The sequence below is a fragment of the Spea bombifrons genome, chromosome 5, assembly GCF_027358695.1.
Source record: "Spea bombifrons isolate aSpeBom1 chromosome 5, aSpeBom1.2.pri, whole genome shotgun sequence".
In the NCBI taxonomy this organism is placed as follows: domain Eukaryota; kingdom Metazoa; phylum Chordata; class Amphibia; order Anura; family Pelobatidae; genus Spea; species Spea bombifrons.
In genome coordinates, this window is record NC_071091.1 from 46,007,191 (window position 1) to 46,033,735 (window position 26,545).

General features: G+C 44.1%; 1 protein-coding gene across 1 annotated transcript in view; it reads left to right on the forward strand.

The window, feature by feature from the left end:
- Positions 1 to 18,106, forward strand: part of TERT (telomerase reverse transcriptase) — a 360,451-nt gene extending 342,345 nt beyond the window's left edge. Inside the window, exons 15-17 of the mRNA XM_053467313.1 lie at positions 1,296 to 1,420; positions 11,800 to 11,937; positions 17,903 to 18,106. Coding sequence (XP_053323288.1) covers positions 1,296 to 1,420; positions 11,800 to 11,937; positions 17,903 to 18,006 — 367 coding nt within the window. The 3' untranslated portion in view covers positions 18,007 to 18,106. The remainder of the gene's footprint in view (positions 1 to 1,295; positions 1,421 to 11,799; positions 11,938 to 17,902) is intronic.
- Positions 18,107 to 26,545: the final 8,439 nt, after the last annotated feature.

A 26,545-nucleotide genomic window follows, 5' to 3' on the forward strand; every position in this document is an offset into this window, starting at 1 on the left:
AAGACTCTTCTTACGCAGCCATTTAGCCACCAATCTTTGCCAAAGTTACCCATGATAAACCAAAAGGTTTTCAGCCGCATCTCCAAATTACAGAAATACCCCACATGCATAGGTTAATTGAAATGCATAGCTTTTTGAAATTTACAGGCTATACTGCACAACATGCATTTTACAAGTGTACCAGCCTTTTGCGCTTCTGGTGCACCTGTTTTACTGACTACAACTCCCATCATCCTTATAACCAATCTGGTGAAGGGGAGTTGTAATCCACAGACTTGAAAAGACAAAAAATGAATGTTTGTTAAATGTAGGTTCCCCCCCTTATTTTTCTCGTGGGTGGCTGACTGCATGACAGCAAGGATCAGAAAGTTTTTCCAGTGTACCAGCTGGCTGATCTAACTATAGGGTGACAACCGGTTGGCATACTTATCTTTAACATTGATTTATTAATTTAATTTTGATTGCATAATAGCAGTCTCTGACCAATCAGCAGCATTCACTCCCCATTAAGGGAGCATCGTGAGTAGTGTAAAAGCAATCGATGACTATACCTGGGAACGCAGCCAGGACTGCCCGCTGACGTCGGTGGGAGGTCCCCTGATGTTGGTGGTTGATCCCACTGATGTCGGGGGCATTCTTGCTGACATCACAGGAAACACCCCTATTTAAAGGGGAAGTGGCCGCAACCCGAAGAATTGTTCCCAGGTGTGTCAATGACAGTGCCCTATGCTAGGTAGCTGTGTGCACTGCTACATTCCATGCTGTTATGATACTTTTTAATATAGCAAAGGATCAAAGGAGCTGCTTATAAATGGTGAACTCCACTCTGTGAACTCCACCTGGTGTTTCCAGAAATAAAGAGGAGAACTGTTTTTGACTATTATCCTGTCTGAGTTTTCAGCTTTCTTCGTATTCTTAATTGAGGGTGATACATTTGTACCCAGTGAGTACCTACTCTTCTGTTTCCCCTGTCTCTCTCATTGAGAACTTTTTGAATGATAGACTTTTTAACACACCTTTTCTAACATATGACAGCATGAAACTTCATGAAGGTGTGAAGGAGCAAATAAATCAGGTTGTTTTAGATTACAATATATTTTTTGTTTTTTTTGTGTTGAATTATTATGAACGGAGTGTCATACATCTTAACAACTTAATTTATAGGTTGCGTGTTTTAAGTTATTGGACATTGGCTCTCTTATCCCACTGTAAATATCTTAGGTTTTACATGACTTCACTGCGATATGTTTTCTGTGTTTGCTGTAATCAATAAAATTATATTTAACATTTTATAGGTTCCATGCTTGTGTTTTACAACTTCCATGTAAGCAAAGTATAAGGAGCAATCCATCTTACTTTCTCACAGTGATTTCTGATGTGGCACCATGCTTGTACAACTCTTTTATAAGTAGTAACAAAGGTATGTAGGAATTACAAAAACCGGTTTGAATGTGTTTCTGTCTGTGTAATATAGTGTGGGCTTTTTTTTGCAACTGTGGTATCAGTGTAGTCTGGAGAAGTGTGACTTCTACTGTGTCTCAAGTGAGACATGAAACTGGTAAGTGATCTGTCACTGGCCAGTGACATTATATGATTTTAATCCTGGTCACTAATATTATATGGTAACTTTAATCCAACCCTAACGTTAACATCCAGCTTTTACAATCCAATAACAGGACTCTGCCACTACTTTTTATGCAATAACCCTTAAGCATTAAGTTAACCACTAGGTATATTCACTAAGCTGTCAGGTTAGTTATTTGCATGCTAGTTATTTCTAAGACATTTAAAGTACATTTGAAATCCAGGGGAAGGAGAGACACTGTTAAAAAAAAATGGCCCCAAACGCAGGGAAGGTGTGACACAAAAAAAAACATTTAAAAAATTGCCCCAAAACTCAGGGAAGGAACTTAATGCTATGTGTACAAGAAAAGGGAAATCCTGGTATTCATTCTTATACAAACAAGAAATGGGAAAAGATAGAAGAAAAATCCCCAGTCTCCTGTCTCTCTGTTAGAGAAATAAGTGGTGTGTCTTTGGGCTCCTCTGGCTTTTAGCTTCCAGGGACTATATAGTTTATAGGGGTTATTTTGATGTTTAGGTAGTTTTACCCCTAAAGAATTCTGTGCCTTCCTGGTAAAAAAAAAAACAAAACAAAAAAAAACCTCTTTGCACTCAGGGGTCTGGAGCAATTTTGCCATTTTTGCACTCGGTTCAGCGATTATTCTCTTTTCCTGTGAATAGTGTACCCATGTAAACTATATATTGTGTTTTCAAGGAGAGATTGTGCTTTCTTTTGATACCATAGTTGGATGATTAGCTGACAATTTAGAATGAGAAATTTAGTAAAAACTATTTTTTTTTAAATTTTCCCTCTGAATCCTCACAAAATTAGGTAAAGTGATGGAAAATCCCCTCCAAGTTTATCAATTCAGGTGTCCTGATTTCAGAAATACCTAATTTATATAGATTTTCCATACTTTCCCAGCACCAGGGAGCATACTATAAGGTGTACATTTTTTTGTATAATTTTTATGCTTATGGCTTAACGGGTTTGGGGGTTGTGAATGGGGGCAGGAGGGTTACTGCCTAGATGTTATGCTAGGGCAATGGGATGTAAGGTGTAAGCCGAAGCTGGCTAGTCCGAGTGACTACCTCTGCTGACTTTTGCTCCCTTAGCCTGGGACAACACACTTACCCCGGTTCCCCAGTCACTAGCCGAGACTCAGTGTAGGGTAAAACCTAGACTTGCGCATTCGTCTTCGGGCGAACATGGAAACGAGACACGCCGAAGAGAATACAGTGCCGGCAAAATGTAGGAGAAGACGAAGACTCACAACCACGAAGAATCGAAGATTCGTCTTCATTTTTGCTGCGCAACCGCCAAAATTTCAAACAGGTGTGAGCTGATCCTCGTCTCTCCACTCAGCTCACTCTTGTGATGTCACGCTAAGGGTCTCGTCCAATGCCTGTGCTGCTGTTTTTTGAATTTTTGAAACCGCCTTTATAAGACCAGAGCTTGTCTGAGAGATCAATTCATTTTTCGCTGTGACTGCTTTGGCGACACTGCTGTGCTGCATCCGAGCGTTACAGAGAGAGATTGTTCTGTTCTGTGTGAGACTGGTAAGCCTCAGCTTGCCATTTCTCACGGTGTACTGTGTTCAGTTCTACTGAATTAATAATTGTATTAATTTAATCATTTTTTTATTTAATTTGTCTGTCATCAACTGTGTTGTGCTGTTGAGTTGACAGTGCACCCAGTGCCTCACTGGCACTGGGGTGCCCTTGCCCTGGGCCCCTGTGGCAAGCACGGGGCAATCCGCAAAGCCAAAATCTTAGCGTAGAGTTTGACGTCCACATTAATGAGGGAAATGGGACGGTAATTGGAGAAAAAGGAAGCGTCCTTCCCTTCCTTGGGAATCACAACAATTTTGGCGGAAGGCATCTCTGGAGGTATCAGGGAGCCCGAGAGGAATTTGTTGAACAGTACAGCCAAATGTGGGGACAGAATGTGTTTGAAGCGTTTATAGTAGATGGCCGTGAACCCATCAATACCGGGAGCCTTAGCGCCCTTCATGGTACTTAGGGCCAAATCCACCTCCTCCTGAGTGATCTCAGCGGATAAATGAAGTGCATCTGTCGGGGAAAGCGACGGCAACCGAGAGTCGCGGAGGAAATCTCGCATAGACTGGGCAGTGTGGGGTGTATGAGAGGTTTTATGGCCATCGTAAAGCGAGGTGTAATAGTCAGTGAATTGCATACAAATGACATCTGGGTGGGAGGATGTCCCCCCCGAGGACGTATGGATTTGCCGAATATGATGGGATCTCGTGGCCAAGCGGAGACGTCTCACAAGCATGGTATCGGGCTTATTGCCCTTTTCAAAAAATTTCTGGTTCGTCCAGCTAATGGCCTTCAGAACATCAGCCGAAAGGATCAAGTTAAGTTCCCCCTTTTTGACTAGCAAAGAACGAAGGGCCTGAGGGTCCCCAGTTGACTTATGTCTACGTTCAAGGTCGCGGATCTCGGTCCTCAAGAGGAGCTCCTGACGGAGCTTCTCCTTTTTCTTTAGGGAGGCCAGGCGAATAAAGGTGCAGCGGATAACCGCCTTGTGTGCCTGCCACAACGTCCCCACCGCCAATTTGGGGGAGGAGTTCAAGCGGAAGTACTCCTCTAGGGCGTCCGCCACAGAAGCCCCTATGGTCTGGTCCGCCAATAAGGAGTCATTCAGCTTCCACGTGGAGCCCGGGCGACGGGGGGAAAGATCGGAGAACGTTCCCTCAACTATACCATGATTAGACCAGGTGATCTCATGAATTCGGGAAGACAGCAAAGAGCCAAGTAAATTTTGCGATATAAAAATGTGGACATGGTCATGTTTAAAGTGGGTTTCCTGCAAGAGGACTACGTCCGCGCGTAAGGCAGAATAGTTTTTGATAGCTTTGAGACGTCTTTGTGGGGAATTGAGGCCATGTGTGTTATGGGTGATTACCTTTAGGGTGGACCCCCCAGACGACTCCAGCGGATCCATCAGGCACCACAGACGGCCGGCTCAAAGTCAAAGAGGCGCTAGGTGACCCTTGAAAAGAAGAACACAAAGTAAATAAAAGGGAGAAGAAGAACAGAGGAAGAAGGAGAGAGGAGAGAGAAAGAGAAAAAAAAACGGGGGGGGAAGGAGGAGAAAGGGCAAGGAGAAAAGGGCTGGGAAGGGGAATCCACCTACAGGAGCCCAGTAAATGGAATCGTGGAATGATCTCAAAGAAAAGTATAAATGCACCAAAAGAAAACTATATGTGTCAAGGGATAAGCACCTCAATCACAGGAGTGAGAAGGGAGTACCTATGAAGTGAGTGAGATCACAAACGAAGAGCAGGACCCTCACTGAGACCGGCGAGCCTGTTCTATGGGGGGACCTGGGAGACCAGACGGGACCCCCCGCCGAGAATAACATAGCTCAACGGAAACAAAACAGAATGGTAACTCAAACAGGAAAACAGCCGTGTGTCGTGGTGTGTGCACTTATGTGAATAAAAAAAAATAATAAAATGAAAAGAAAGGAATCCCCCCTCCTCAGTGAACCAAACCATAGCGAACAGTTCGGGCCAATAAAGGTACCTGACAACGGAAGATGGCGCAGGTCAACTAACCCCGCCCAGCAGAAGTGGGGCACAACAGAACAGGGGTGGTCAAGGACCGATAGCGGTATCAAACTGAAGCCACCTGAGGCAGGAAACGACAGGGCCCATAAAGCTACAATTTGAGGAGGAATAAGCGGAGTGAGGGGGGGAGAGAAGATAAAAACAAAACAAAAACAAACCCCCTAAATACAGACAGATCACATGGTAGCAACGTAGTTGGAGCTTATCTATCCCTGACATGGACAGTAGAGCATGCACCTACAAAGGCGGGAATCCCCTAAGGCCCTAAGGGGAGATGCACCACTAGGGGAGCAGTAGAACAGAGGAATAGAGAACATGTATACAAATAAAACTAATTAAAAAAAAAAAAAAAAAGAACCCCCCCCAAAAATTAAAGAAAAAGCGAGCAATAAGGAAAAAGAAGCCCAAAAAAGCTCTTAGTCCCTCCGGGTAGGAAGCGCCAGAGCGGGATCCTCAGCAATGTCAGCGTCCCCCGAAGCAGCCTCGGGTGGAGAAGAGGACAAAGCAGCCAGAGCAGACCGAGGACGAGGATCCATCAGATGTTGCAGGCGCAGGACTTCTTGGGTGGCGGTGATCCCCAGGTGTTTCAGAAAGTCCGGGCCATCGAAGGGGTCTCGGAGAACATGTAGAGCGGAGCCATGGTGCGCAATAAGGCGAAACGGGAACCCCCATCTATACTTGATCCCGTTAGAACGAAGGAGTTCTGTGATGGGTTTAAGTACCTTCCTCTTCTGCAGCATAGACGGAGCGACGTACGCGTAGAGATGAGGTGTAATACCGTCAAAAGACGGGGAGCCATTGCGAACCGCCCGGAAGATCGCCTCCTTCGTCGTGTAGTGGTGGCATTTAAGGATAATATCCCTTGGATTATCCGACGGTGCAGGACGCGGCCGAAGCGCAGGATGAACCCAGTCTAGATGTAAATCCGCAGCCGAGGCCTCGGGCAAGAGAAGGCGGAGGTAGCGGTCGATGAAATCAGGTAAGGGAGCCGTTTCAGGCACATTATGTACCCGAATGTTACAGCGTCTCGACCGATTGTCCAGATCCTCGACCAGCTCCTGTAAACTGTGGTATTTGGACCGGAGACCTGCCATGTCTGCGTTAGCGGCCTGGTGATCCTCGGCCATAGCCACTTGGCTGCGTTCGAGCTCTGTGGTGTGGGATTGCAGGTCATGAACCTTCTTGGTCAGGGTTGTCAGACCATCCTTGATGTCACGGTGGAGGTCCTTCTTGAACGTCTTGAGGAGGTCAGCAAGGTCTGCGATATCCTTTTTGGTACAAAGGGAATCCAAATCCTCATCCCCAGGATCCGGGCTGCTCGAGGCACGTGGTGTCGCGGAATCTTTCTTCCGAAAGTATGAACGACGAATCCCTCGGGGGGTGTTTAGGCATTGTTGCCTGTCGAGATGGGGTGCAATAAATAGCGTTTAGCGCTGAAAAAAGCGGTATTTCTCGGCGTGTGAGTCAGGAGCAACTCAACGTGCGGCCATCTTGGTCGAGCTCCAGGACACGCCCTGTAAATTCAAAGTCTTTAATTTTTTTATCCCCCTTTTTTTTAAAAGTTTTTTTAAACACTACACTACACACACAACACAAAATTTGAAATGGATCCTCCTTTTGGGACTAAGGAGGGACAAGCTCCATCTACCACCACCACCAGCAGCACCACCACCAGTTCTAAGATGCAGCCTTTGCGTCAGTCTAGTCGGCCAAGTAGGCCTAGCTCTCCCTTATCATTTGGGGAAGCATTGCTTGAAGGATCATCAAGTAAAGGAAAGGCACCAAAAGCAGGCAGTAGTAGTGCTGCTAGGCCCACAAGGTCTATGGTTTTTTACGGAAAGCCTAAAGCACCAGAAGCACGTTCAAAGTTAAAGGGTAGCACAACTAGTACTTCTACTAGCCCAGTGAGTAAAAATAAGTGCCTTTTGCCCCAAGCAGCATCTTCCCCATCCACAAGCAGCATGCAAGGTACCAAGCAGAGCCAAATTAGCAGCAAGACTCAGAGGGGTTTTCCCAAACCAAAGCGATCTCATTCCTTCGTAGGGAAAACCACCACCCCTACCTCTACCGCCTCTACCACCACTAGTGCTGCGCCTACTGTTCCCACCGGTACCGCCACACCATGTCCTCCTAGTACCTCTAGCAAGCCACCAAGTCCTTACAATATTTTTGTAAAGACAGTTAGAGAGAGGGCTACACATAGTGGAACTCCACCTAGCGAGGTAGCAGAAGAGCCTGAGACTGAGAAGCCAAGTGCAGAGTCTGTTCTTCCTGCTCGCACTACTACTAGTCACGAGTCTCACGACGATATCAGTCTTAGCTCCAGCCTAGCAGGAATTCCATTCGATCTGGCTAATGAAGAACTAGACTATGAGCCAGAGGAAGTAGAGGAGATGAGTGGTCAGGAATCAGATTCCTCAGGGAACAGTTTCCAAATGACTAGTGCACAATTTTCCCCTAAGCCTCCACCTTCTCCGCTACGATCATCACCACCACCAGCAGCAGCAAAACCTACCAAATCTAGAGTTAAAGCAATTAGCAGTCCCACTATGGCCAGTACTGTTACCACCAGTCCCACCACCAATAGTTCTGCCTCTGTTCATCCACCCCGAGCAGTAGGAGCAGCACCCAAGGCACACTCCAAGGCTATGCGCGCCCCAATTTGGGAGCACTTTGAAAATGTTGAAGAAGGGCGCTATGGAAAGTGCAAACATTGTGGGAAGCTAATAAGCAGAGGGAAAGTGTCTGGCCATTTTACCAGTGCTAGCATGAAGCATCACCTCAGCACTCAACACAACGCTGTGCTATTGGGGAAAGATGCAGAAGTAAAACTTAGTGCAGGCAGCATAGCTGGTGGTCGTGGAAAAACCCCAACAGCTGCTTCTGAGCCAATAGCAGCAGCAGCAGCTAGTGTTGGCAGCCAGAGACCAAGGCAGGTTGGAGCACTGCATGTCCAGCCCACCCTGGAACAATTTGTGCCATTCCACTCCAAGAGAACAATGCCCAAACAGCAGGCCAATAAAGTAACACAACTTATTGGTCGGTTCATTGCTGTTGGAGGGGCATCCTTCTCTATGATTGAAGGGGAGCCTTTCAAACAATTGATGGTGGCTGTGGCTCCGCAATATACAGTTCCATCACGTTCCACTTTCAGCAGGAACATTGTCCCCTCATTGTATCGGTCCTGTGTTTCAGCAGTGAAAGAGGAGCTTTCCAAGGCTGCTGGTCAGTCTGTTCGTTTCACAACAGATTTGTGGAGTGCACCTAGTGGGCAGCATGCCTTTCTTTCTTTGACAGCACGCTGGTGGCAGCCCGGTGTGCCCAAGGAAGCTGCTGCAGCAGGCTACCGATCATTCCTTCTCTATGCAGAAGTGATGGATGAAAAGCACACTTCCCAAAATATTCTGCATGCGATGAGGAAAATGCTTAGCCTTTGGGTGGGAGCAGAGGCAGGCACCAATGTTGAAGCTGGCTTTGTGGTAACTGACGGAGGTGCGAATATGGTGAAAGCGCTGCAAGATGGTCATATTGTTGGTGTGCGCTGTGCAGCCCACATCATCCATCTTGTAGTGAAGGCAGCAATGTCAGAAGGAACTAATGTAGCAGCAGTAGTTCTGTCCCGCTGCAGAAAGATCGCTGGGCACTTTCATCATAGTGTTAAGGCTAGACAACTTTTGAGGGAAGAGCAAGAGAGATCAGTTCTTCCCGTACACTGCCTACGTCAGGATGTCAGTACACGGTGGAACTCCACGTTAGACATGCTGGAGAGGATTTGGGAGCAGCAGAGGGCAATCCATAATCTTGCCTCAGAGCATAATATTGGGATTACATCTCCATTGAATTGGGAGGATTGGACAGTGATCGCCCAGCTAGTGGCAGTCCTTAAACAATTCAGGGATGCCACTGAAAATTTAAGATCAAACACTGCCAGTCTGGCCCAGGTAATCCCAGTGTTCTCACATCTAGGCAGCAAGATGGATGTGTTCCTTGAAAACCGTGAGGCTGTTCAAGGTGGCACTCTACATCCTGACGTAGCAGCCATAGTCAGGAAGCTGAAGGATCTGCTAAAAGTACACCTTCGCAAACGCATGGAAGAGAGTCCCGAAATGATGCTTGCGTGCCTTTGCGATCCAAGAATTAAGGGAAAGCTAGCTTTGAAATTCAATGTTCTCAGTAGCTACCTGGAGCAATTGGTCAACAAGGTGTGTGACTGGCAGCGTAAAATGGGAATGCTGTCCGAGGAGGGAGAGGTGCAGGAGGAGGAAGAGATTATGTGGTCTGCTACTCCTAGCAGCAGCATCAGCAGCAGTGCCACAAGCATCACAACACAGCTGAGTGGAGCAGCTGCGTTTTGGGAAGAGGCACTTGGGAGTATAGTTGGACCATCTGACAGAGCTAGCAGCAGAAAGAAGAGTAGTGCTGCTGAAATGGTCAAACTTTACCTCTGTGAAGTTCCTTCTGCACCTAATGTTGATCCTCTTAGCTACTGGGATGAAAAGTGTGTGGCCTGCACTCTCATGAGTTGCGCAGCAGCTTCTATCATGAGTCCACAGCGCCCACGCATGGCACCTCATCTGATGGAGCAGACTGCCTTTCTTAAATTCAATCTGCCCAAGTTGGGTTACCCAGCTCTTAGCTTGGAAAGTTAATTTTCTTTCTCTAATGTTCAAGGTAGTTTCTCCCCCTGGTTGCACGTGTTTGTGGTGTGGCAACGTGTAGCTAATTTACGCTAGGGCCTAGTGTGTGAGTTCTGGAAGTTCGCTCCCAAATGCCTAGGACTGACAGTTGTTTGGATGCTTTGCCCTGGGGTGAAACAAGTGAGCGGGTCACCAATTGCCCACTCATTCGCCTTTCCCAATGCTGCTGCTGCTGGTGCCTGGTTGCACGTGTTTGTGATGTGGCAACGTCTGCTACCTCCGCCGGTGTAGCCAATTTACACTAGGGCCTAGTGTCTGAGTTCTGGAAGCTGCCAGTTCGCTTCCTGGCTAGAGTCATGCCCAGTGCACATAGTGCACATAGGTATAGCTGGGTAGGGTAGCACTACAACATTAAATAAATATAATAAAGTAAATAATAATAAATATAACTTTAAAATAAAATTAAATAAACCCATTAAAATTTAAATTCAATTATATTTAGACATAATAATACATCTTTAACCAAAACAGTGCACTGCTAATAATCTTAAAAAGAACCGTACATTAACCCTAAGCTATTTTTTAGTTCTTGCCCAACATTTTTCCATTCGCATACCTGCCAACACACCCAACATTTTCATGGACAGTCCTGCTTTTTTCCAGTCCTGTCCAGTAAAAGTTGGGTTGTTGCAAAGTATGCCATTATAAGTAGGTAGCAAATGTTAGGCATGGTGGGCAAGTGGTCCAAAATCGATTTATGTAAAATAATCCCTATTCTTTTATTAAACATCTATGGATGTGTGACTGTATGATAAAAAGGAGGCCAAGTTCCTTGGAGCAGTTGTCTAGGTCTCAGACAAGACAACTGCTCGGAGGAACTTGGCCCTCAGTTTTGGGCAATGTGTATTGTGTACAGTACACCTCAGTACATGTGTGCAACTCTATTGGTCGTTTTGGCAGGGGGCTCGCCTGCCATCAACGAATGAGGTGCATTCTGCAGTTCTGCAATTCATTTGTTGATGCCAGACCAGCCCCCTTCCGGCGAAGAATAGAGTCGCACACATGTACCTTCACGGCGCGAACGCATCTGCTGCTGCTCCGATGTGCTCTTAACCCCGTATTAACCCCTGCTACGCAGCCGGGAGAAAACGAAGATGAAACCAGCACGAAGAATGTCCACGAATATTCGCCTGAAAAGAAGACAGGAACGGGCGAATATTCGCGAAATGCGAAGGTTTTTTTTTCCCCGAAGACGAGTACGAAGACGAACATGAAGAGCCCCCTGGTGCCCAAGTCTAGTAAAACCACACGAAGACTGAGTTATTTTAGGCACACAAGGCTGGATATATCCAGCAAAACACACATTAACATAAAAACAAGATATTGGGATACAAACCGCCCCTTAATCTTCCTCCCAGAGACAACAGGGGCAGTAACGGGATTAACAATACAATAGGGTCCCTGGGATGGCTGGGGTAAATGTCTGTAGTAGTTGAACTGGGTGGGGAGGGTACAACATAATAATGCACCATGGGGTGGAGGGGTCTGATATTTAATTTAAACAATGGCAGTCACTCCCTGGTTGCAGATCCTGGCTTTCTGTCAGAGATAACCCCCTCAGCCAGTGATGACATGATATACTGCTGGGGGTAGCCACAGAAGTCTTTACAAACCCAGGGCCCATAGTCAATATGGAGGAGGCTGGCAGTCAGGCCTCTCCAGTGGTCCCAGTGATGGAGGGTTCCGTCACAGATACACTCTGTTACAATATTACCATACTCTACAACTGAGCAAAGAGGAAGGGTCGGGCTGCATTTTATAGGGGAGGTCCTAACTAGGACATTGTGTGATTTTGCAGAGGCATTCCTTTAAGTAATGTGTGCATAGAGGACACTTCCAACAGAAACAGCTTGGCCGGAGCTGTTGGGTGCACAAGGCAGCATGACTTCTGCATGAGTCCCATTCGTGTATTATGTTAGTAAAAAATGCTTTTATCTCCACAGACATAAACCTTGGTCTCCAGGAGATAAGTGGTTTATTCCCGTTTGAAGCTGCACAGTGGCTCAGCTGCCAGGCATTTTCTGCCAAGCTCACTACTCATAAAACTCTGTACAAGTGTCTACTTGGTCCATTAAAAATATGTAAGTACATTTCTACCATGATTATAGTGAGGAAACATATTGTAGAATTGTAGAACATTATCTAGAAAATAATGCAATGAGAAAATGTTTAAATAATTTCAGCAACTCGCTCTTCATCAAATAGTTATTAAAAAATACATATATATATATACACCTGTTCTGAAAGGCCCCAGAGAGCTTGATCAGATGGATAAGATTGATTGCACAAAGGGTCCCATCCCTGCACTCCCAACCCAGCACAAATCCTGACTGATCCGGATGGATCAAGCCAGGAAGGAACCGACTCATCCGCAAAGCAAGAATTTCAGATCCACATTTAATAATGAGATGGGCCTATAGTTCCCACAAAGCTCCACATCCCTCCCTTCCTTCGGGATCACCGAGATCGTGGCAGCTAACGTGTGGGAATGAAAGGCAGCCCCCTCCAAAATGGAATTAAATACATCTGTCAGGTAAGGTCCCAAGATGTCGAGAAACTTTTTATAGTAGCCCAGGGACAAACTGTCAGGGCCTGGACACTTCCTAGTCTTGGAAAGCTTAATAGCCGTCCCTAATTCTTCAATGGAAATCGGAGCCTCCAATGTCTCAGAATCAATTTTCTAGTCATATGTTAAGTCAAATAACGGTGAATAGCTAACCTGCGATCACCTGCAGTCGTGAGTGGGGGAGCGATTATAGAGATCTGAATAAAAGGTGACAAATTCCCTGGCGATATCCGAAGGAAGATGTTGTGTGATACCACCCGAACAAAGTATTTCAGGTATATACAATTGCTGACGTTTCTTGCGCTAGGCCCTAGCTAGGTACTTTCCCGGCTTATTACCATGTTCATGATAAATGGCTTTAAGTCTGGCATAGTGCCTCTTGGCTTGATCATTTAGGATAGCAGCAAGTTCTCTACGAAGCGCAGTAAGGCGGATAAAGTCGCTATCCTGTAGAGTATCCTTATGAACCCGCTCCAGACTTTCTATTTGTGTGTATAAATTACTGAGTTTTTGGGTATAAGCTGTCTTTCTCTTAGCGCCCAATTTAATAAGCTGACCCAGACCGCACACTTATGGGCCTCTCAAACCGTGGGAACAGGGATATCCGACGACAAATTAGTCAAAAAATTATCACGGAGGGTACCCACCACTGCATCCAAAACAAGGGTATCCGATAATAGAGGCTCATTTAACCGCCACGCACTTTGAGTAGGGCGAGTTAGAGGGAATGTGAATGACAATGTAAGGGGAGCATAATCAGACCACGTTATGGGTCCATACTTGGCATCCACCAAGGACGACAAATAATAATGCAGGATAAAAAGGCAATCTATGCAAGAGTATCGCTTGTGAGGAATGGAGAAAAAGCTAAAATCCCTATCCGTAGGTTGCAGGACTCTCCAACAATCCACTAACTGTGTTGCCGCAATGTTTTTGCCAGCCATACATGGCAAACGTGTATGTACCGCCAGCTACCTTCCCCTTCACAAAAAGAAATCTGCCCTCAGAATCAACTAGTTAAGTGACATCACTGAGTGGAAAGTTTCTAGAGAACACTGCAACTCCGCTTGACTTAGACTGTGGATTATTACTGAAATAAGCAGAGGGAAAGTACCGATTTATCAAACTGGGATGAGACTGACCTCTAAAATGAGTTTCTTGAATAAAAGTGACAGATACGTTGTCACGGATCTGGCTAGTCCGACCGACTATCTTCGCTGACTTTTGTGCTCCCTGGGACACGCTCTTTCCTCTGTTTCCCAGTCACTAGCTGAGATGCAGTATAGGGTAAAGGGATTAACAGTACAATAGGGGTCCCAACCTCCACTGTCTATTACTGGCCCAAATCAGTTCCAAGGTTTGACCGGGGTAAATGTCTGTAGTGGTGGTACTGGGGGAGGGGGGGCTGATTTATACAACATTAAAGTAAAACAATGGCGGTCATTCCCTGCTTGCAGATCCTGGCTGTCTGCCGGAGATAATCCCCTCAGCAAGTGATGGGATGATATACTGCTGGGGGTAGCCACAGAAGTCTTTACAAAGTCAGGGCCCATAGTCAAAAGGGAGGAGGCTGGCTCTCAGGCCTCTCCAGTGGCCCCAGTGGTGGAGGGTTCCGTCACAGCACAAAAACAATGCCTACGGTAAGCGGGAAATAGTAGCCGACAGAGACTCCAGACTACCACGCACAACAATACATCCCAAGAGAGAAGTGAGAAACAAAATCACTCAAAACATGTAAAACCACTCCAGCATCCACCACAACCTATGATTTCAACCTCGAGGCATTCAGCAACACCGCAATCGGCACTAGGGGCCATGTCTGGCCCCTCCCCGGGGCGTCAACATCCGCCATACACTGTATGGCGGCGGACGCCCGTTTTAAAAGTGTTTAGGAGGCGATCAACAGTCACCTCCTAAACTTCAATGGTGTTGCTGAAATGCCTCGATCAGGAGGCATTCAGTGACATCAAACACTTGCCCCAGGACGGGCTGCGACCACTCCGGAGAGCGGTCACAACCACCACTGCGAATGATTTTCGCCAACTCCAAGAGGGAGGCCGCCCTGTAAAATAAACAATGAAGTTGAAAAAGTTCGCTAGATGGTCTCCAGACCCTCTAGAGAACTCTGGCTCCACTTGCAGGTTGAATACAGGTGCTGCATTCAACCATACAAGTCAATGGAACCCAGCTTTCTAATCACAGTGTGATTAGTAAAAATAAATGAAACAATAATAAGAAAAAAATAGTTAAAGAAAAACAGTAAAATGTAAAAATAATTTCCCACTGATGTCACCATCAGGGGAACCTTCAAGTTCCAAAAAATGTAAAAAAGGCAAAAATAAATTAAATATATATGTAAAAAAATCGGTGCGCAAGTCCTAACATTAGCACATTAGCTTATTGGTAAATAGAATTGGCCGGTTTCAACAATGTCCCAAAAAACACGGGGGGGGGCACACATTTAATTTCCAATTAGAAAAATGCACACGTCCCAAATGTTGCCTTTTAGTTCCCCCAAAAAATGACAAACCCATGCATGTACTGTACTCAGGAGATGTTGCTGAACACATATACCAGGAGCTGTAAATTCATACATAAAGTAGGTGTGTGGGGAAAAATAGACACAAAAAATACTGCTGCAAACTTTGAAAAAATGCTGCTGGTAGAATTAGTGCATGGAAAGAGTTAAAATACTAGCATTTGAAATACCCTGAGGTGTCTAGTTTTCAAAATATATGGTTTTATTTGGCACACTGAAATGGCCGGGCTCAAAGATGTACCAAATAGGGCATGGGCAGTGGATCACCAAATGCCAAAGTTCAACACTGAAAAATGCGCATGCCCCAAATCTGGCCCTTTTGCCACCAAACAACCAGGCAAAATCATTCATGTGAGGTATCACTGTACTCAGGAGATGTTGCTGAACACACATTGGGGGGTTTTATGATAGTCACATATACCAGAACCTGTTAATTCATACCTGAAGTTAAATGTGTGTGGAAAAAAATGACTACCACAAAGTTTGACAAAGACTGGTGGTAGAATTAGTGCATGGAAAGAGTTAAAATACTAGCATTTGAAATACCCTGGGGTGTCTAGTTTCAAAAATATATGATTTGATGGGGTATATTGCATTGGGTATTTCTAAACTCAGGACGAATAGTAGAATCTATTTAGCAGGTTTTTTCATTACCTTTTATAGATGAGTAAAAGATTTTTCAACTAAAAGTTATACATTTTTCTAAATTTTTCACCATATTTTAAACTTTTTTTAATAGTAAATAATATGATACAATCAAAACAATGTAATCTAAAGAAAGCCCTTCTTGTCCTGAAAAAAACCCAATATATAACTTGTGTGGGTTCAGTAAACGGGAAAGAAGAAAATTACAGCTAAACACGAGCAGCGCAGAAATGTTAAAACGGCCATTGTCACGAAGGGTACAAAAAAGAAAATCAGCCTTTGTCACGAAGGGGTTAAATATATTTTTTTCTTTAAAATAGCACCAAACTTTAAGGGTGTGGCCTTCATTCAGGTGCCGCCTATATTCGAGCCAATACGGTAATTACAGTTTTCAAACATGAAAACCATTTTGACAAATCAGTTTGTTGAGTCCAGGTCTCATTTGAGACACAGTAGAGGTCCCATATTTCATTTTAACCTCCTAAAACAATACATTTCCAAGAACTAGACAGCTCAGGGAATCTAGTTAGGGGTATATTGGCCTGTCCCATGCAGCCGATTCCACACCAGCACCTAGCAGTCTTACAAAAAACTAAGTTAGTCTAACAAAAAAAACATTTTTCACATCCACTTCACATGCAGTTTTACCTTGTTTATTTTTCTGAGTGGATATGTGAAAGAACAAAATAGGTCTTGATTTGTGGTCAGTAACACCCCCCCCCCTCGAGTACAGCAATACCCCACATGCTTGGATAAGTCATGTTTCTCAGTCAAAACTGGAACATGCGCATTTCAATTTTTAAACTATTTTAATATTATATATCAGATCACTTGTAAGTGACAAGTTTAGGCCACTGATATTGATCAGGGAGACCGATCAATAATCAGTAACTTTATTAATAATTTGTGTGTGGGTCATTATTACCTTAAATGACACTTCTCTCTTCCAGGGGCTGCCATAATGATCAGATCACTCCTATTGGCCAGGAGTGATCTGATTATCATCAGCCCACTTTTCAACTGCTGCAGGTACTTAACCAACAGCAATTGACCTGGAAGCACCCTTTTAGCTTGTTCAATGCTGATGCTCCAGCTTGTGGGGACAAATATTAACTTAATTAATGATGCGATCGTGTCGGGGAATTAATCTATTTGCTTCCACTTAATTGCTGTGTAAATGCTTCAAGCACCCAAATAGTGGCATAAATGTTTAGACCATGAAAGAAGCATTGCTGCAGTTCAACATTTTATGCCCTCACTCCCTACCCTAAAGGGACAGATGGGGCACAAGAGACAAAGGCATAAGGCAGACAGAGTTAGGTAATATAGTAGACCAGTCTTTGACTTAAAAATGGCAAAACAGTAGATAATTGTAGTAGGGCTGAATCTACTAAATAAGGTGTCAAAGGCAAGCCAAATTCTGTACACGTAGAAGGTAGTCGTAAAAGCCATGTCTGAACACGGAAAGGTAGTAGTCGTACTAGCCGAGGTCATAATAAAAAAGTCCAAACACATGGACCACTAGGGTATTTGAGAACAGGCATTCCAGACTTTTAAACAAGTCATACCCCCACAGCCTCGCCCTCCAGTCTACCAGTCAGGTGCTACCCCTGTCAGTCTCCCGGTCGGGCACACCCCCTTCTATACGTCACATGCTCTCTCCCAATAGTCAGGAGGCGTGGACCTGGAAGTCCTGAGTTGCTTGCTTGCAGCAAGCAAGAGTGATAGTGGCGAGGAGCGGATTCCCCGGCCGACAGGTAAGTCTTGACACATGCTAAAACACTATTAACTCCATTCATTCATGCATCGTTCTCCGTGGGACTTGCACACTGTGTAAGCAACCTCTCTTTTACCTCCACGGTGAAAGCAGAGGTGGGCGATAAAGCTGTGGGCCCACACGTATGGACAAGTGGTGGCCCAGGTTGCAGTTGTGACACCCTGCGACTGTGGTTTTTATACCACTGCCTTTGTTAATAACATTAGGTGCCTGTCAGGCCCCTGTGCTGCTCCACCAGCCCCCAGACCAACTGGCCCACGAGGAAATCTGGCCATTTCAGCCCTGCCCTAAAGTGGTATTACAAAAAAGCACGCAAAGAGATGGAAAGTGCGTGAGATAAGCCTGAATGATTATTTACTGCCATGTAACTGTACCATTTTCAGATGAATGCGTGTGAGAAAATTATTGGTGACTATACAATGTTTGGCTTTATTACTGGACAGGATAAAATAAATATTTTACATTTTAGTAACAAATAAAAAATCGTTAAATTTCACAAATCTTTTGTTTGTGTTGCAGGCAAAGTACAGTTATCCCGAAGACTATCTAAAGAAATACTTGACCTGCTAAAAGCAGTGACAAGCAAATCTCTGCATAAAGATTTTAAAACAATTTTAGATTAATTATAATTAATCAAGTGTCATGGGTTTATATTTCAAGTTAGTAAAAAGGTGTTTGAGAAGAATTAATTTGGTTTAAAAATAATCATAGAATAACACCAACAATAAAAGAAAATGTTGAAAATACACTTGACTATTGAGCTTCATTCCAGGAAGGTGGATATCATTTATCAGTCAGTTGTTTAGAGTAGGTTAACTAGACATAGAGGCAGAAAACAACTGGTAGTCAGGGGAGTGCAGCAAAAAAAAGCTTTTATTTAATGTTGTACAGGGCCGGCCTTAGGGGTGTGCGACCTGTGCGACCGCACAGGGCGCCATGGTTGCAGGGGCGCCTGACCGGGACTTAGATTAAAGCATAGTTTTTTTTTTTTGTTTGTTTTTTTAAACTTTATTTAACATCATTGATGTTAAATAAAGTTTAAAAAAAAAAAACCGATGCTTTAATCTAAGTCCCGGTCAGGGGCGCCGAGCGCTTGCTCGTGATGTTCTCGGCAACCGCTCGGCGCCCCTTACTCTCCGTGACTCCGTCGCGGTGCCAGCATCTCATGTTGAGCGCCGGACTATACCGGCGCTCAACATGAAATGCCGGCAGAGCGAGAAGACGGATGCCTCCCGCTCTTACCGCAGGACTCCGGCAACAAGGTAAGTGGGGGGGGTAGTTTGAAGGGGCAGAGGGGGGGGTAGTTTGAAGGGGCAGAGGGGGGGGTAGTTTGAAGGGGCAGAGGGGGGGGTAGTTTGAAGGGTTAGAGGGGAGGGGTAGTTTGAGGGGGGGTAGTTTAAAGGGGCAGAGAGGGCGGGTAGTTTGAAGGGGCAGAGAGGGGGGGTAGTGAGGGGGGGCGCCAGAGGAGTAGTCCGCACAGGGCGCCACAACGCCTAAGGCCGGCTCTGATGTTGTACAGCCCTTGCTGTCAGAGTGGTTTGGCCTCCTCAATTCCTCTCCCTCTAGCTGGCCCTCACCCCTCCACTCTGGCAGCTGCTCTTTCACAGACACAGAGATGCAGTTTGCATGCTGCAGACATGAGGTGGTTTATTTCAAACATGTTTCATGGCTAGGATTAGTTAATACTCCAGCTGTAACACTACCTATTCCAAGATGCTCTGTCTGGTGTGTTAAGCATAATAAGAAAGTGAGTACTCAACAATTGGAGTGCCAAAGGCTAGCTTTTTTATCATTATGGATTGGCACTGCAGCTGCTTTGGAGCTGCTAAAATGTTAGCCACAACTGCTACAAAACTACCAAGTGTCCTATTTTGGTTCCAAGCCATTATGTTCCATTTTCTTCCGAAGTCTTTATCTCCCTTATAACTAGGAGGTTAAAAGGCATATCATGGGGCAGAGTGGCATATAGGAGGGTATAAGGCATATGAGGGAGGCAGAGTGGCATATAGGGGGGTATAAGGCATTTCTGGGGGCAGATTGACAACAACAAAAAAACAAAGGGATCGATCCAGCACTTGAAAAAAAACTTCCAGCTTTATTTTACTTAATGATTAAAAAGCATAATTCACACCTAAGTGCATCTAGTGCACAGGAAACCCCAAATCTGACGCGTTTCAAGCGGCACCCCGCTCTTTATCACAGATAACTCACCACTGAATTTGTTTCCCTTAGGCTAGGTTTCCACTTGGTTTTTTCTTGCTAAAAACGCCCATAAAAACGCCAATTCAGCCACACGGCGTTTTTTTAGTGAAGCTGTTCTTCAATAGGAAATCGCAAAATGCCATTTCCACTTGGCGTTTTTCTGTTTGGCGTTTTTTCAGTCCTCTTTGGCGTTTTTCTGCTTTTTTGGGCTCTGTGGCAGTTTTTCAAAATCGCAGCATGTTGACACTGGCGTTTTTTGCAAGGAAATCTTGGCGTTTTTCTCCAATAGAAGTCTATGGGAGAGAAAAAACGCCATGAAAAAGCCATGTGGGTTTATTGTCTTGGCGTTTTTTATGGCGTTTTTTCCACAGTTACAATGCAGAGGATGGACCCAGTTTCTGTGTGTCCTACGAGAAATAGGCTGAAAACAAACAGTTTCACACAAAACAAAGTCCTGGACTGGTTCATATTGAATTTTACACCATTTGGAACAAACATGCCATTACAAACAAACATACCCAACGCATCAACTGGATCCTGTGTGCCAAAAGCAACAGCAAACAATTTGCACCATCATTTGGGGCCAATCTTCCCAGAGGAGCAGACATTCGAAATAAAGCATGCCTTACAAACCACAGAAAAGAGACAAAAGGGTCCGCCGGGGCGTTTAAGTAGAACACTACCAAGTAAATGACATCAGGAGAGGGCAGATACTTGCCATTTATCCTAATCCCTTTTAGCTGGGTGAAACTTCTAACTTGTAAAGGCTGGAAAAACTGCCTAAGGTCAAAAAAAGCAATTTCCACAGAAAGGCTAAAACGCCAGAAAAAACTGCAGAAAAAAACGCCAAAACGCAGGTAAATGCAGTGGCAGTTTTCTTGGCAGTTTTCCTGACGTTTTTCATCAAGAAAAAAATGCCGGACAAAAACCCAAGTGGAAACCTAGCCTTAAGTAAGGCAAAAAAAGGGGAGTGGTGAGATTACTCGTCATCAACACATGTGCAATTAAAATCCAATTACAAAACAATTAAATGCAATAAGATGAAAAAGACTAATGTAAACAGTGTGAGCACGGCAACACAACCTACAGCAAATGTATAAACATTATTGATCCACAAATAATATGTATATATGTCAATAAGGCTATTACATGTATATTGTGTGTTTTAACCTGCTCACAGTGTTTTAATATCACAGGAAGGTGCATAAACATGTATATATGTGATGGAAAATAAAATGAATGAAAAACAAGGAATAAATATATGTATATATATCACAATATTTCCAATACATATATTTAACAAAAATAAAAGAAAAAGAAATGTACTACTCATTACAAATGCAGTAGAATAAGGCAGAAAACATGCAATTGTAGGTAATGTTTGCCACTTAAATAATGATCTTAAATAATTTTTGAATAAAAATACCTGATTTGACCAAGACAAAATTGTATCAAATAAATCTTAATCATAATGTAACAATAATTCCTGTCTAATGTTAAGTCCCATTGGTATACAGGTATCAAGAGTAAACTGCCAAAAAGCTTCTCTATTTTGTAATCTTTTATGTAAATCACCTCATCTATAACCAGATGTCACGTTTTCAATAGCATAGGCTACAAAAGAATTTTTTGAGCCCGCATGTTTATCCAAAAAGTGTGCAGAAGCCCCTGATTTTGATCGTATGGAATAGGGATTTATGTCATGGAGGTGCTCCAGAATGCGAGTCTTAAATTGTCGTTTGGTACATCCTATATATTTAACTTCGCAGCTGGAACACTCAATGACATAAATTACATTGCTGCTACAACAGTTCAAATATTTTTTATATGAAATTCTCTAGTGCCAGTAGTATTAGTAAATTTATTAGTTGCCTTAACATATCTGCATGTTTTACATGGATGACGAACACAGCGGAAAAAACCGTTGTGTTGTAACCACATATTATCACTGAGATTTTGATTATTTAACATACTAGGAGCCAAATCATCTCTTAATGTGGGGGCACGTTTGGGAACAATTGCACACCCTGCAGATAAAATCTGAGAAAGGATTGGATCTTCTTTTAATATATACAGATTCCTAGTAACTATGTTCTTAGCAATGTTGAAAAATGGTGAATAAGTTAATGCAAATACCGGTTTGCTTTCTATCTTAGTGCTTTCATTACTTTTGTTCAATAATAATCGTGAGCGATTTTTGCATCTAACTATATTCTCTGCTCGTTGGATTTGTCTAGAAGAATACCCCCTTTGTTTAAGTCGAGTGATTAACCCTTCATTCTGTCCTTGAAAATTAGACTCAGTGCTACTGTTCCTTTTAAGGCGTGTCATTTCGCCAACAGGAATGGCCCGTATGGTATGTTTTGGATGGTTACTATCCGCCCTCAGTAATGCATTTCCTGAAGTTGGTTTTCTATAAGTAACAGTATCTATAACTTGATCATTATTAGCAATAAGGCTTAAGTCTAGGAATGAGACTGTCTTAGAAGAAAGTTCATGAGTGAATTTCAAATTACCGTATTGGCTCGGATATAGGCCGCCCCCGTATATAGGCCGCACCCTAAAAGTTTGGTGCTTTTTTAAAGAAAAAGTTTTTTTTCTTTAAAAAAGCACCAAAAAAAACATGCTGCCACTGTCCTCCCCCCCGAGATATGCTGCCACTGTCCTCCCTCCCCGAGATATGCTACCACTGTCCTCCCCCCCGAGATATGCTGCCACTGTCCTCCCTCCCCGAGATATGCTGCCACTGTCCTCCCTCCCCGCGATACGCTGCCGCTGTCCTCCCTCCCCGCGATACGCTGCCCTCCCTCCCCGAGATCCGCTGCCCTCCCTCCCCGAGATCCGCTGCCCTCCCTCCCCGAGATCCGCTGCCCTCCCTCCCCGAGATCCGCTGCCCTCCCTCCCCGAGATCCGCTGCCCTCCCTCCCCGAGATCCGCTGCCCTCCCTCCCCGAGATCCGCTGCCCTCCCTCCCCGAGATCCGCTGCCGCTGTCCTCCCTCCCCGCGATACGCTGCCGCTGTCCTCCTCTGCCCCCCCTCCTCGACTTACCGGAGCAGACTCCCGGGTGTCTTCAGGGCCGGCGAGGGACATCTACGCAATACGCGTATGCAACTTCCGGTACCGTTACCGGAAGTTGCATTTGCGTATTGCGTAAATGTCTCCCGCCGGCCCCGCAAGACACTCGGGAGTCTGCTCCGGTAAGTCGGGGGTGGGCAGAGGTAAAACGCTTAGATAACCTCCCGTGCCGGCACCCCCCCCCCGTGGGAAGTGCTGGCAGGGGAGGCTGTCTGAGCGTATCGGGGAGAAGGATGCAGGTCCCCTGCACCGCTGCGGGGGATCTGTATCTTAACCCCGCTGCCTGCCCGGCGCCCGGGACTGCATGTCCCGGGCGTCGGGCGCTAGACCCCGAATATAGGCCGCACCCCCACTTTAAAAACTTAAAGTGGGGGAAAAAAGTGCGGCCTATATTCGAGCCAATACGGTATATGGATTGTCATTCATATAACCGATAAACAGTGGTACGGAAGACACATCTCCCTTCCAAATGAACAGGAGATCATCGATGTATCTTCCGTACCACTGTATAGAATCTAAAAAAGGATTATGAACGTCAAAAATATAAGTATGTTCCCAAAAAGACATCGTTAGATTTGCCAATGAAGGGGAATGTCTAGCACCCATACTAACACCACTACATTGCAGGTAGTACACTCGATCAAAAGAAAAAAAGTTGTGAGACATAAGAAATTGGGTGACTAGTAATATAAATTCACTTAAATCAGGTGTGTACCTGCTATGAATTTTTAGGTGGAATTCTAATGCTCTAAGTGCAACGTCCCATGGAATGCTGGTATACAGCGATGTTACATCACATGTAAGCCAGTGCCAACCCTTTTTCCATTTGATATTGGCTAACTGAGCCAAAACATCCTTAGTATCCCTAAGAAACCCTGGGACACGTTGCACTAAAGGTTGCAATAACTGGTCAAGCCAAGAGGAAAGTCTTTCTAACAATGAACCCCTGGATGACAGAATTGGTCGCATCTGGGGAGGAATAATACCTTTGTGTATTTTGGGTAAACCATATAATACTGGTGTCACAGGGGTTGCTACTAGTAGATATTCACTCTGACTAGCTGTAATGGCTCCTAATGTTACCCCTTCCTCCAATAATTTAGATAATTTTTTACTAAAATTCTCTGTGGGGTTACACTCTAATTTTCTATATGTGGTAACATCATTAAGCATTATTTGCATCTGTTTTATATAGCAAGTAGTATCCATTACTGTTACCATACCACCTTTATCGGACATTTTAATGGTTAATTCGGTATCCAGCTTTAGTGAGCGAACAGCTTCACGTTCAATTTTTGTTAGATTGTCACGTACAGACTTACCGACATTAACCCTGTCCTCCAATGATATAAATTCCTTAATTACATTTTCCTGAAATCGAGTCATGCAATCAGCCCTGGACTGTACAGGGTAAAAATCTGGATTGCGATTAAAATGATATTCATTGGTATGAATGTTACGGATAGACGATGATTGAGCTAAAGCTTGTAAAGCCACTAGGGATACTTGCTCATGGAAGTTCATACCTTTGAATTCATTTATAAACAGTAGTGATGCATGATTTATATTAGAATCTTGTGCATGAAAAAAATGTTTTTTAATTGTTAAGTTACGCACAAATTTATTCACTTGGCAAATAGAGGCAAACGCATTAAACTTGTTAACTGGGGAAAAATTGAGTCCTTTTGCTAGCACTTCTATCTGCTCACTAGTCAATGTATTTGAGGATAGATTTAAGACCCCTTGTGGGAATATTCCCGTTTCCTGAGTTGACGACTTGTTGCTGCATTTTCTTGAGTGTTTTCTGCCACCTCTGCGATACCTTTTAGTCTGTGCTTGTTGCGTTTGGGTTTTCGATAATATGATGGGTTTTTTGCCGGTTGAGAAGCAGCAATATCTGCTTCCGAGTTATCACCACTCTCTGATTCCATCTCTGAGGAACTAAAGGTTACTTTGGACTTAGTGAATGGTGATCGTTTGCGTTGAGATTTTTTCAAAATAGATTTAGGTAAATTGTCACTTCTCTCCCACCTGCCCCATTCATATACTTGATTCAATTTGTAATCCGTTATGTCTCTCTGCAGCTTGATCTTTTTTGTTTCCATTATTTGACATTCCAATTTTTCAATATTTTCATTCATCTGTAATATGAGAGGATCAAAATCCGGAAGATCTTTGTATTGCGAGATATCCTCCTTTAATACTTTGATGTCTTGTTGGAGACCCTCCAATTTTTTTTTTTCATATTTGATAATACATCTCATTATACGAAATGAACAGTCCGTTAAAGCCTCATTCCATTCATCCACAAATTCATTGCAAAAGATGGTAGTTGGCACTTTTTTGAGACGTAATCCTCTAGGTATCATATCCTTCTCCAAATAGTTAGTGAGAGTGGTTTGGTCCCACCAGAGGCGAGTCTCATTGTATAAAAGTGCCTCCAAATTATGCAGCAGCACCTTAAAATCCACAATATTGCAATCTTGTGATATTGAAGAAGAAAACAGCTGTGCAGCTTTTTGAGTACGGCTCCTTATGTCTGCCATCTGATCATACACTGTGATATTTGATTAGTCAAAAGGCTCCTTTTGTATATACATACATAGGTGTGAACATGCGCTTTACAGCATTAACTTATTGGAGTTTTTAGGGAGGGAGCACGACAACAGTCCAAACAACTAGCAAAATTGAATAAATGCAAAAGCCAGCTCACCTCCCTATATATTCATCTGCACGGATCCGCACGGACATGATGCGTGGAATGAACACAAAAAAAAAACAAAGGGATCGATCCAGCACTTGAAAAAAAACTTCCAGCTTTATTTTACTTAATGATTAAAAAGCATAATTCACACCTAAGTGCATCTAGTGCACAGGAAATCTGACGCGTTTCAAGCGGCACCCCGCTCTTTATCACAGATAACTCACCACTGAATATGATTGACAAGCCTGGGGGCAGATGTGCATAACTGGGGGGCAGGTTGGCAAATAAAAAGGAAATATAAACAAAATAATATTTTTCTCAATCATAGCTTTTATTAAAAAAAAAAACATGAATTAATATTTACTAGTAAAAGGTTTTTCCTATAGGGTCGTCTTATATTCAGGCTTTTTCTTTTTTCTTAAATGAATATTCAGATTTTGGGGGGTGGTCTTATAATCAGGGTCGTCTTATAATCGAATGCGGTAATTCTACACCAAGGCTAGATTAATCCCTAATTTTATAGCAAGACAGGAGGCTTCATATTTTGCAATTTTAATGCCTAGCCAGAAGAGCAAGAGAAGCATGCGAATGAGGACGAAAACGTAGATTCGCGAGACCAATCTGCTGCCGACATAATGTCAGCAGCAGAACTGCCTGCAGAGAACGCTGCCGACACAGCCGCACCCCTAACCGAGTGAGCCCAGAAAGAATCCGAAATGCCTGCTAGCTGAAGAATCCACCTGGCCAACGTGGGACCCGAGTGTAATGTCAGAGCGCTGGTAAGCGAGTAGGTTCCATATAGCAGGAATCAAATCACACCAAAAACCCAGGCGAGGTAAATTAGGGTAAATCCAGAAGTGAGGTCAGGTCAGCAAAGGGTCAAGGCAGGCTGCGAGTATCAATAGACAAAGTCATGGAGCAGGGTCTGGTAAACGAAGGGTCAAACAATAGAGAACGCTTGGGTACAGGAGACAACTTCAACCGATACTTCAACAAGGGTTTATGAGAGTTGTAAGCTTAAATGTTCTCAAATTTGGCACCAAAATAATGTCAGTAAGTGGGACGCGTCCTTCGTTTAGCTGGTCTCTGACTGTAGTGAGAGAGGGACGCGACTCCTGCTGACCTCAGACGGCAGCTGTGGGGGCGTGATGCTGGAGAAACACTGCTCGTTTCCGCATCG